General features: G+C 43.4%; 1 protein-coding gene across 3 annotated transcripts in view; it reads left to right on the plus strand.

Moving 5' to 3' along the window:
- Window positions 1–8,705, plus strand: part of avpr2aa (arginine vasopressin receptor 2a, duplicate a) — a 29,333-nt gene extending 20,628 nt beyond the window's left edge. For 2 of the 3 annotated variants that reach the window (XM_080445364.1, XM_080445363.1), the window contains 2 exons: window positions 2,070–2,745; window positions 4,825–6,464. In XM_080445364.1, the coding sequence (XP_080301490.1) occupies window positions 2,070–2,745; window positions 4,825–5,024 (876 nt within the window). In that variant the 3' untranslated portion in view covers window positions 5,025–6,464. Of the gene's footprint in view, window positions 1–2,069; window positions 2,746–4,824; window positions 6,465–8,090 lie in introns of those variants that run through there. The other variant, XM_080445365.1, reaches the window with a different exon arrangement.
- Window positions 8,706–13,117: the final 4,412 nt, after the last annotated feature.

A 13,117-nucleotide genomic window follows, 5' to 3' on the forward strand; every position in this document is an offset into this window, starting at 1 on the left:
ATGGAGTATTTTTCTATTTCAACATATTTTGTCCAGCACATTTATTTAGAATCAGCAGAAATCACACCATTGTAAATGCATTTTCTAATAAATATTCCTATCAAATACTATCAACTAAGATGGATCAATTAAGTGGTTAATAAATCAATAGTTTTTATAGATATAAGCACAGTATCTGTGGACCTCCCACGAAGGCATCCTGCAGGGGCTGCGCCATTTTGGAATTGCATAACACTGTGGCTGTACTGGGCAGCTCACCAATGTGAATATATTCAGTATGTGAATATATTCAGTAGGGTCAAGAAGGTCATAGCTGTAAAAGTGCATCTGTGCTCACACGACTTCCCCTGAATAAATAAAAATGTAAAAATAACAATCCTGTCCATAAAACAATAAAATACTGACTGACTGTGCTGGCTGAACTCTCAGCACCGTAAAATATCCATCCACCAACCATGGCTAAGATTACATAAAGCAATAGTATCCGACAATCAAGTTTGGTACAGTATGAATGAAATGCTTTGTTTTTCACGGAGAGGGGCAGTTTGGCTGCAGGGCCGTTCAATAAACTGGTGGCAGTTGTGGCACTGAATGATCATCATCAGACAGTTTGTGTTATGTAGCATCCTGTTGAAATTAATAGCCAATTTATACTACGTCGTACAACGGTGTAGCTGCTGTAGCATGTCGGAAATATCCGATCTACAAGCTAACAACACATCACATTGCAGCGCCTTGCTAGCTTGTAGATCGGCTATTTTTGGCACGCGACACCGTCATGTTATGAAGTCTAAATCAGGCTTAAGCATTCTGGGCTGCCTCCCATGCTGCTCTATTTAGGGAAAGATATTTTCAGGGTTCAACTATTTCCCTTAATTAACACCGCAGTGGGAGGAGCAGTTCGAAGATCTGGCCACTTTCAAAGAAGCAAAACGTGCCAGATATTAGCCAATTGTGGAAGACCTGGCTCTGATTTATTCTTCATATTTCATGTCAGGTGTATTCAGCAGATTTCTTCAGAGATACAAAGTGTCTGCTACTGCCAGACACATCAGATTCAGCGTCCGTCATGATTGAGCTGGATGGCAACATACTGTGTACAGTATCATGTAGCGCAGTCAGTGGTGGTCAGTAACAAAGTACATTTACTTGAGTACATTTTTTGAGTATCTGTACTTTGACTCAAGTACTGGGGTTGAGTACTTTGTCTACCACTGATGGCCACATACAGTATCATGTAGCACAGTGCCCATGAAATCCTGCCTCCTGTGAGAATGTGTGCCTCCCTGTGACATCTGTGCATGTATAAAAACAGAAGAAAAAAGATCAGGCATGAGACATCATGGGAGGAACGGTTCTGCTATATTTAATAACCATATCATGCGTGGGAAAAAAAGCATATTGGCTAAATTGTGTATTATTAGATATAATTTGAGATGATGCCTGCAAATAATAATTGAAGTTGCTCAGCAATGGTTTGTATGAAAAAGATGGCTCATATAGTAGCACACTGCCTTCATTGTTTTAACAGATGGGAGGCATAATGTCATAAAGTCATAAAGTATCTCACTTTCCCGTCATTCCCAAGAACATATCATCCAATAACGCAGAAATAAATGAATAAAAACAATGACATTAATCTGGACCATGTTGGCCATAAATCCATATCAGTTCCTTTGCATCACTGAAAGTGAATAAACTATAGTAAAATCCTGATCCTTAATTTAACTCTGAGTGTAAAAGTGTATGTGTATTGTATGCTGATCAGTTTCAGATTTGTATGATGACTCCGATATTGCACAATATAAAAATGTATCTGTATATTATGGTCATGCCTTATTGCACATTGTACAAACCCAGATACTAAGCCCGTTGCTGCTATAGGCTAGACTTTCTCTTTCTTTTTCTTTTTGATCTCAATCTTTATCCTAATGCTACATCTCAATATTTAACTATATTATTGTTGTAATTATGTCATGTTAGTAGTTAGTAGTAGCTGTAAGAGTGGTGACAAATAAACCTTCTTGATTACGTTCCTCGCAAATGAAACCGTCAAATGTCCCTTTCAGATAAGAATCTTCCGGGAGATTCACAACAACATCTACCTGAAGTCAGAGAGGGTGGTGACGGCGGAGCTGAAGAGGAACGAGGTCTTCTTCCGTTTCCACAGCATCAAGAAGGAGGACGAGCGCTTCAGAGAGAGGGGGAGGAGGTCGTCCGGAGGGGGGGGAGGGGGAGGAACGAGGGATGGGAGGAAAGGGTCGGTCCTGAAGGGTGTGAATAACAACCCCTCGGGCTCTCACAATAACACTCACAATAGCCAGGTGGGGGAACGCTATGACAATGCGTCGCCTGTCACTCAATACAGCAGCTGCCATGGAGAACACACAACAGGCACACAACAAGGACCACTGAACGCGGTGGAGAACCACGCCAATGTGCCCACCGCGGCTGTGACCACTCCGTGTTGTGACTGTCACCATGGACCTGCCACCGGCTGCTTCTGCCAGGAGTCTTACACCTCCTACGAGGTGGACCCCAGCTGCCACCGGGGGTCACCTCGCACCTCCCTGGACTATGTCTCCTCCCCGCTGTCCCCCAGCGGTCCGCCCCCCAGCATCACCAAGGCCATGTCTAAGACGGTGAGGATGACTCTGGTCATCGTGCTGGTCTACACCATCTGCTGGTCGCCGTTCTTCATCGTCCAGCTGTGGGCCGCCTGGGACCCCAACCCCCCAGACCAAGGTTAGTCTCTGAACCAGACCTTTGTGGGACATTTGTTGCAAGAGGATGAATTCATATTTACCAGTCATACCAAGCCGCCCCCGTCACATGAATTCACATTATCACGTGTCTTCTGCAGACCGGTCTGGTCCCAAGCGCTGGGTGGGCGTTTGGCAGAAACCAAAAAGTGGAAAAGCCAATCAGCGTCTGCCAATCACAGGGCCCTGAGGGGCCAGACCGGTCTGCAGGAGACACATGATAATGTGCATTCACGCGACCGGGATGGTTTACCAGGCTACCTCTCTCCTGCCTTTCCTATCAAATAAAGCAGATAATGCCCAAAAAGAAAGAAGCTCTGCAAGACTTTATAGACAAACTGACACCTTTTCTGGGAAGGATTGATTTGGCTTTACACATTTTTGAGCCTGTATGTTAAGTCGCTGAGTGCACCTTTCTCACAGTCCAGGTAGCCCAAAGCGAGCGCTGATGGACAGGTCTGGTTTACAATCCTTGAATAAAGATGTTGTTCATCAGTCATTGAAGCCCTAATAGGATTCTCTCTATTAAACCAAGGACACTAGCCATGTCGTGATACCAATGTATAAAATACAGGGTTCATGTAGGGTCAAAAAGGAATGACAGTTTGACAGTTCTGGCCACAGTACAATTTTAAGAGACAGAGAGCATCTGCTGATGTATTTGCTGGCAGCCAGTTGTGAACCATGGATAGTGGAGCCAAAAGTCAGGTTACTGCAGTCAGTTGGGCTACATTACAGAGTGACTGGGTTTTCTGTCCCTCTCATCTGAACCTAGGAACAATGCCCCATGGCAAAAAAAATAAGCAGTTTACTTCCTCTGCTGCTTTTGCAACCCAGCCAGATGTGGACATGTCAGCTTGCACACACAGTTCAAATAAATTGGCAGGCACACAGACATAGGTATGTACACATTCATATATGGATACTTGTTCTTGTGCAAGCACAGACACAAGTACTTGCATTACACACTCATGCCTAGGGGATGTACTGTACCACCACAATGCCAACAACCAAACGACCATCCTGTATGCACACACACGCACACGCGCACACACACACACACACACACACACACACACACACACACACACACACACACACACACACACACACACACACACACACACACACACACACACACACACACACACACACACACACACACACACACACACACATGAGGTGTATCTGATTACCATCAGTTGTTTAGTCTGAACTCGGTTTGCACTATTCATCTCCCTAAATTGGCAATGATGAAATAAGCAGGTCCCATTAAAACAACCGTAATAATCAGAAATCGGAGAACTTGCCAAAAGGAAGCAGACATTTTGTGAGGAACACGATACAATGACCATAAACGGTTTATATTCATGCTCAACGGTGGGAGAACATGTTTATATTTGGCTCATAGGAAAGAGGAGAGGAATTATGACCTTTTTCTTCTTCATCTACGCTTCACACTGTACTGTAGCTATCACTACCCTCTATTGTACTGTAACTCAGTACTTAGTACATGAGCTCCCACTGGCTGTACGGTATGATTTGAGTGTGTGTGTGTGTGTGTGTGTGTGTGTGTGTGTGTGTGTGTGTGTGTGTGTGTGTGTGTGTGTGTGTGTGTGTGTGTGTGTGTGTGCGTGTGCGTGTGTGTGCGTGTGTGTGTGTGTGCATGTGTGTGTGTGTGTGTGTGTGTGTGTGTGTGTGTGCGTGTGTGTGTGTGCATGTGTGTGTGTGTGTGTGTGCACACACACGTGTGTGTGTGTGTGTGTGTGTGTGTGTGTGTGTGCGTGCGTGCGTGCGTGCGTGCGTGCGTGCGTGCGTGCGTGCGTGCGTGCGTGCGTGCGTGCGTGCGTGCGTGCGTGCGTGCGTGTGTGTGTGCACGCGTGTGTGTGTGTGTGTGTGTGTGCGCGCGCCCGTGCGCGTGTGTGCGAGCGTGTGTGTGTGTACATTTGCATGTGTCAGCATCTACATGTGTTTAACCTTGCATCCAAGTGTACGCCTCCATGTATTCAGGCTCACGTTAGTACGCATGCATTTGCATGTGTGTCCTTTCCCTGTACTGTAGGTGTGGCCTTCACCATCCTGATGCTGTTGGCCAGCCTGAACTCATGCACCAACCCCTGGATCTACACGGCGTTCTCCAGCAGCGTGTCCAGTGAGCTACAGGGCCTGCTGTGCTGCCGGCCGCGGCCGAGCCGACGGGGCTCCATGTACGACGACTCCACCACCACACACACCTCCACCACAAAAGACACCCTGTACTGACACGGGACAAAAACTATGAACGCAATAGCTACACAAAAGACACGGGTCACGTGATCGCCCTTCAAAAGGCGAGGACAGCGTGTCCCTGCGGATACACACGCCCGCACCACAATGCAGCATGCTGCTGCTGCTGCCGTCGGCGAGGACTGAAAACGGAGTGGACAAACTAGAGATACCCAATGTCACCACCAGGCTGAGGCTCAGAGGCAGTAACAATAAGGGAGAAACTGCAACTGAATAGACCCAACTCAAGGAATTTAATTAACAAATAATCCAAGAAATAACAAAAGAGGATATTGTGGAGTGTGCCAGCCAGTTTATCAGTGGTGTATGTAAGTGGATGTACTGGCATGTTTTATGTGTTGTACAGTAGGATGCAGAACCACACAAACAGAAAACTAAACACGAGACATGCAGCGCTGGAATTGAGAGGACCAGCTTATGTGTGCCATGGGATGCACCGGGTCCAGGTGAACCTCATAAGCACTGAGTGACAATCCCCGCCTCCTACAGGCTATCAGACAGAACAGAACATTGAAGCAAACAAACGGCAGTGGAGTTAGAGGAGATGTCATACACCAACAATAATAAGGACAGCAGGGCCCCTATCAGACGTCACCTCTTTCTCTCCACCCCTGGCACTGGGGGAAGGGTGGCAGTGAAGATGTCAACAGCACACCATGGAGCACCATGGATTATACAGCAGCTGTCAACAACAACATCTGCCTCACCGAATGTCCTTGAAGGAAAATCATAATTTATATTTTTATTTAACGTCACTCACTCTAACAGCCATCGAGAAGTACCCTGTTTGTTAATTTGTACACTGACACTGTAAATCACCTGTCCTGCCCAGTGGGGCTTTAGAAATGCAGGATTTGTCGCATGAATCGACTGACAGCATGTCTAATGTACAAAACAGCAGACAAAGCTACGGGTGTAGAGAAAAACAAAACTGTGAGCTTTGGGAAGGAGGGTGAGTAACAGAGAGAGAGAAAGAGAGAGCACCATAGGTGGAATGAGATAGGGCAGGGGACTGCTGTTGGAGAGAGAACAGACAGGGGATTGCATGGATGTTACAACTGGTGGAGCAGTCATGCGAAAGCTTTAGTAGTTGAAAACAAATAATGTAATAATATTGCACTTTGGTGAATCAAGGCGAATGGATCAGAGACGGATGTCTAGGGTTGGATTCATGTTCAGCCATAAAAGGAGTCCCATTTCAAAGAACAATAGTGAATTGTGAGAGTGCTGGAGAAAGATATGCTAACACATAAAATGCAATACAGACAGAATTAGGCCTGGAATTAAAATACAATGTAGAAACAAACACACACACACACACACACACACACACACACACACACACACACACACACACACACACACACACACACACACACACACACACACACACACACACACACACACACACACACAGTAAGAACACACGTAAGAATGTACAGGATTGCACATACATGCATCACAACTCAGACACACATCCACACACAACTGAGAATCAAAGTAGAAGTTACTAAACCAGATTTTCACCAATCGAGACACAATTGATTGTTAGACAGTATATGTGGTACAAAGCAGCACTCTCCTGCCATATCCTCGTGAAAATATAATTAATGAACATTGTGAAGAAAACACAAGGACACAAGGAATGAGTCATTCAGCACAGCAGCATTCCATGTAAACTGATCAACATTGTATAATATATTTATTGAAATTCTGAAAATGTAAGGCACATTAGTATTACATATTGTGTTTGATAATTGTTGAATGTACACCATACAATTGTGACAGGCTGACATATTATATGTGTCTTATTAAAAAACAATAAGAAAATGGCAAACCAAAGATTTTAAAGCTGGACTGTAATTTTCAGGTGCTGATGCACGTTTTAAAGTGCTACCCAAGATAATGTGTGTTCATCCAAGCTAAGAAATGTGTATAAATGGGTATATGGTGGGGTGGGGTGTGGGGCATTTGAACACATACTTAAACCTTTGGGATAAGATAACATCTGCAAACCTGCTCCAAGTGCTGCTAAGTGCCTCTAATGTTAGTAGCCACTCATAGAGTGGCCTCCCCTGCTAGATGAATCTTACGATGATGTCATGCAATTCATATTAGCCATGTTATTCTTAGCCAGAGCTATCACCCATGCAGGGATCCTCAGACGATGTTATGTCACACCTCGAGCCATTCATTCTTTTCTTTATTTATTATGTAAATGAGAATATATATGTATCTATTACAGTTCCTATTACTGCCTCATGTTCATGTACAGTTTTGATATAACACTTTTTTAATTTCTTGATATGCAGAGTACTGCATTAGGCCCTTCAACTGCATGGCAGACCCTATAATAATAATCATAATAACCACTTAAACCCTGTGTACTTAATTGACTGGGTTCCCCAAGGGGTCTATGCTTTTCCACCTCTACACCAAATCTCTCAGCCGAAAAGAGCCAATCAAGATCTAGATGTAGATCTGCTATCCCTGAAGAGGGATGCTAGGGTTCGTGTGGTTAGTCTATTACAACATTTCGTTTTATAAGATCATGCTTATAGTTACCACACATGTTATAAGGTGTCATAACTTTCTGTGTGTAAAAACAAACAAGCAGAGAAATGTCTGTATAAAGAAAAACTATTGGTTTCAGATAAAATGTTCCTAAAAATACTAAGATTTTCTGTTTTGACTCAGTCTCCTTCTGCAGTACCGCGGGAAGTAGGGGTGCTGGGGGTGCGGCCGCCCCCCCTCCCCCCAGCCCATCAAAAAAAGGTTTTTGATAATAAATCGGTAAAATCAGGCAAAAATAAGAATTAAATAACATAACTCTAACCTAACCCTAAAACCGAAATAAAGGAACCAAAAACTGGGGAAAAAACGAACCCAATCCGCCCAGAACCACAGCAATTTTTCGCGCGAGCGGGGGGGGTCCTCATGCACGCGCGCATGAGGTGCGCATACCGCACCCCTAACCTAAAAGGTCTTCCCGCGGCTATGTCCTTCTGGGTGAATTCTGCACGTCCTCGAACATGAAACCAGCGCTGTGTGAATCTGCAGGACAATACTGGCACGTGTCCCTTTCAAGGTGTCTTGAGGGCTCTGCGGCAGGTCCAACATTTCCTCTGCATTCAAGGTGTTTTGTCTTTCTACGCGGTCACATGCATGTGTTCCAGAGATGCAAGCCTCAACTTTGATCTTTTGCCAAATGAAGGGCAGCAGGCAGCAGTCACATGTCTTGTGTGTCTCACGTTGTTGTATCAGGAAAGAGATTAACTTCTCCCAATCCCTTAGGCATACATTCGTGTATTTCACTTTCCTGTCAGGAAGTTGAGAGGTCAGCAGATGATTCTTTGTCTCTGCTGATGCCGCCGACCTTCAAACCCATCCAGCCCCACTGATCTGTGGAGTGGAAGTGAATTTGGCCAGACGTACTCCTTCTATGGATTATGCTGTCTGTGTAGCCATTAGCAGGCACAAAACAACGAAATAATGAATGTACTCCTGAGAGCGCCAAAATCACTGGTGCAAACATCCTTAACGCACCCACAAGAATTAGGCTACAACCATCCTTCTCAAGACTTTCCATATGGCTTCATGTGAATGTGGATGACCTACAATAGTTATCATCAAACCAGCAACTGGTGTGATATTTAATGCTGTCAGAGCCAATGATAAATGATACAATCACTGCCCCTCTGTAAATCAGCACCTGGCTTGTGTTTGTGCATTTGTGTGCACTAAAAACTCATGTACTGTGTGTGCAAGAGAGAGAGTTCACAGGTGTGTGTGTGTGTGTGTGTGTGTGTGTGTGTGTGTGTGTGTGTGTGTGTGTGTGTGTGTGTGTGTGTGTGTGCAATTTTATTTGTGTTCCCAATGTCGGGATGCTGATGACATCCAGGCTTAACCAAGTCTGATGTCTAAATCCAAGGTCACTTCTTCATTACAGGGGGGGGGGGGCAAAGCCTCCCGCCAGGCCACCAAGCTGACAGGGCATTCGAGAAATAAACGACTCTTCTGCGTGACTGTACAGAAGGACAGGGTATAGGTGAACTTCCCTGTTGAAATCAATTAGGGTCAACGAAGGACTTTATCCAGCAGCTTTGAGGAATGAAGGATCCCCCTCAGCCTTGACCAAAGGAAGTATAAATCAGAGACAGCGCCATGGAGCGCCACGACACTGAACAATGTGTCTGCGTTGCTCAACTCAAGATGCTTCCACAGACCTAATGACTGCTGAGGCCATTACTAAGCTCATTCCAACACACAAGGAGACCCTGAGTGACTTACACAACCAAGCCCTAGCCATACTCCCATACACAGTAATATCTTTATTGTGTGTGAGTGTACAAATGGCACCAAATGGACCCGTAAAAATGCTAACACTTAGGAATTCAGAAATGACTGTGTATTATTACTACACACTGCAGATTGTACTTGATAATCAGAGGGGGGAAATGGAAAAACAAATTGTACAATATATCATGGCCTTTCAAAACTAAATGGGGCATTCTTTACACATTTACAGTATTTCTGTCATGACTTGATGACTTTTTTTATGGGGAATGTCAGTGAGAACAGCTGTGAATTTATTTAGGGAGTTTGTTTTGTTGCAGGATATTTTCTTACATATAAGCCATTTGGACTCAAAGCAAATATTTATATGTATAGCTCCACTGGAACGGTTTGCAAAATGAAACTCTAAATAATATACAGTTTCTTCTCTTTTGAAGGCAAACAAGGCCCATTAAATGCTGCTATGTTAAAACTATTTTAGTTATGTAATACATGTTATTTGTCCAGAAGCCCCGAAGGAGAAAGGTTAGCTTTTATGACTTCACATCGCAATTTATTGTCACGCCTACCTATATTTGCCTGGCTGTATCTGCATGGCTTTACAAGAGCTGGTAATGTGTAATTTTATGGTAAAAACAGACATGAACAGACACTGGCCTGTATATTTTATGGTCTGCATGTTTGAAGTTCTTCTGCTGGTTTTATCGGCTAAGAGGTCTGTTAAAATATACCTGTTGTTGCCTACGGTTTGTCTATTTTTTCTGCTCAGGGCCAAGGCACACAGAAATATTTCAAAGAATGGTGCGTGCAAACGAACAATGCCATGTCACAGAAACTGAGTTCTTTGTGTGAAACATGGGGGGGGGGGGATTTGACTATGGATGACTATGGAGGATGATGTTTTCATAAAGAGGGGAAAAAAGGCATTTTCCCCTTATATGGTTGCTTCTTGTCTGGCAATAGCCTCCAGAAGTAAAGCGGATTAGTTGACAGGAAGAGAGGGATGATAGAGACACATTACAAAGGCTGGTTGTGATTGTATTCACTTCAAACATTGCTGAGCTGTTCTGGGCGAAGAAACTATACATTTTAACATTGGCTCATTGGTTGTACCCATCCATGAAATAACTAGAACAATAATTGTTATTACAGCATGGAATCTGGTGGAAAATATAGTCTGTTTGCTGACTGTTCTATTACAGTGTGTTGACATAAAGTGTGAGACGTGAGCAGTAAATAGCGTCTATGGTGGAACCAGAAATCTGTGACTTCATGTGAGAATCATTCGTCTGTTTCCACTCTACTGAGTTCCACTAAGCCCATTACTGTCTGCTCCTGAAGTCACTGTTTTACACACCTCTGTCAGACCAGCTTTGATCTGCCTCGCAGCACACACACACGCACGCAGCCACACATGCACGCACGCACTTACACACAACGTACAGTATGTTCACAGAATACATGCCCAGTTGCACACAAGCCCCAGATTCCACTAGTAGCTAATTTCACAGTATGGTGCCTTTAATGTGATTACACACAAAGCCAGATGAGATGTTAATTCTCATGTGATTCTGTTTCTTTACTCAACACACCAGCAATATCCAAATACTCAATACAGTCAAGAAGATCATCTGTAGTCTTACAGATTCAGAAACTTTTAACAATAAATCCATATATCAATTTACAATTTAGACATTTAGCAGACGCTCTTAATTATAGCGACTTACAGCAAGAAAGGAAACCTCAAGGTAATACATCAAATGCACAGAAATTGTAATCTAGGATCATAGGTAAACCAAGAACCTATCATCATTCCTCAGTCTAAACAGTATAATATCAAAAAAGCATAATCTGTACATTGTACTAAACACACTATAGGATGCCAGGTCTACAAATGACCTGGCAGCTGTCAAAATAACATGCTATGTCATTTACATTTTAGCCTTTGCATAAGCCTGCAAGATTCTCACAGCTAGGGCAAGTGCTACGGTAAGTGCTACAGGCTAAGGTGGAGTCTGAAGAGGTGAGTCTTCAGATTACGGCGGAAGATTGGGAGTGAGTCTACTCTGCAGTTCTAATTGCAATGGGGAGTTCATTCCACAGTTTGGGAACCAGAAGGGAGAAGAGTCTGGGGCGTGTGGAGCGTTGTCCCGGATGTTTTGGGGAAGGTTCTGACAGCTTCCCTGTGTTAGATGATCTGAGTGAGCGGGAGGGGTTATAGGGTCAGATCAGGCTTTGAAGATGGGAAAGCAACCTTTGGTTGCTTTGTAGGCCAACATCAGTGTTTTGTACTCTGTGCGGGCAGTAACTAGGAGCCAATGAAGGGAGCGGAGAAGGGGGGAGACATGTGAGAATTTTGGCTGGTTGAAGACCAAGCGTGCTGCGGCATTCTGGATAATTTGGAGGGGCTTAAGTGCACAAACTGCACATGCCCGGGAGGCCAGTAAGGAGTGAGTTACAGTAGTCAAGTTTTGATATGACTGATGTCTGCATAAGGACCTGGGCTGACTCCTGGGCTGGGTGAGGAAGGGTCTGATCCATTCTCTATTCACTAGCTAAACATGCAATTGCTGCGAGCAATTCTAATTTAGACAAAAACAAACCAAAAGGATTTTTGAAAGAAAAAGAAAAGTAGCCTATCCCACTCTGCATCCCTTATTTATTTTTGCCAGGCCGAAGGCCGTCCCGGCCTTCGGCCTGGCAAAAATAAATAAGGGATGCAGGAGATGATGTTTTCACCCAGTTTGCCTGTCTTTCTGTCTGTCTCTGTATGTGCAAACTGCTGGACTAATGAGCGGCCAAAATGTTTTTTTGTTTTGTTTTAGCACAGTTTTGTTTTGTCTACATGCTTTTCATGGTTACAAAACAAAAAGCTTTTGTCTGTAATTCCACTCTCCTCCATTAAAGCAATCCACAGACAGAAGACTAACAAGGGGAGAGAGAGAGATAGACAGAGAGTTACAAGTGCTCTTGTTAATACATGTATTCTTTGTTTTGAAACAATAGCCTCATGTTGTCATATATTTCTGCGGCAATTGCATGGTTCAATAAATGTATTTTATTTCACATGTCAGTCAGTCACTTCATTCTGGCCTGGTAAAGCTTAATTTCTAACCACCACCAGACAATCTTCGGCATACTTTTACTGTGTTTACTATGAACATGATAACATTGTCCTCCGTGGTCATTAAAAAAACATTTAATAGTGGTTAAATATTAGCCTTCCTAATCCTCAGCTTCACCTGTTGCCTATATACTAATGCATCAGACAATGTAAGTATTATTATTGGGGCGTGCCTTGTGAAGAACAATGTGTAACATTGTTATATGCAATAACATAATTTTTAGCCATCCAATGCTGCTACAACAAACATGACATTTATTCCACCACTCTGTAGCTCTTTGTGCTCCGTTGTTCAAATAGCACCGCAATCATAATAATTTGATATCATAGGTCAGGATTTATCATAGGATCCCAGTCAATATTACAAAACTTATTATCAACACACATATACACACACATAGTAATAATAATCAATGCAATCCTGCCATGACATACACAGACACACACAGTAATTTTACCCACATTTATTATATGCAAAACAAAAAACACAAAAAAACCCACAAAATTTCTTACAACCCGCAGACAATTTTCTGATCCGCCTATGCATGTACATTTATCAGTCGGTGAACTTTGACTATTGCATTATTATCTGTGTGTATTTTTTGTGGTCAGTGTATATAATTGCTATTATGAACATGATAACATTGTC

Source organism: Gymnoscopelus braueri, assembly GCF_963280865.1.
Source record: "Gymnoscopelus braueri genome assembly, chromosome: 12".
Classification (NCBI taxonomy): Eukaryota; Metazoa; Chordata; class Actinopteri; order Myctophiformes; family Myctophidae; genus Gymnoscopelus; species Gymnoscopelus braueri.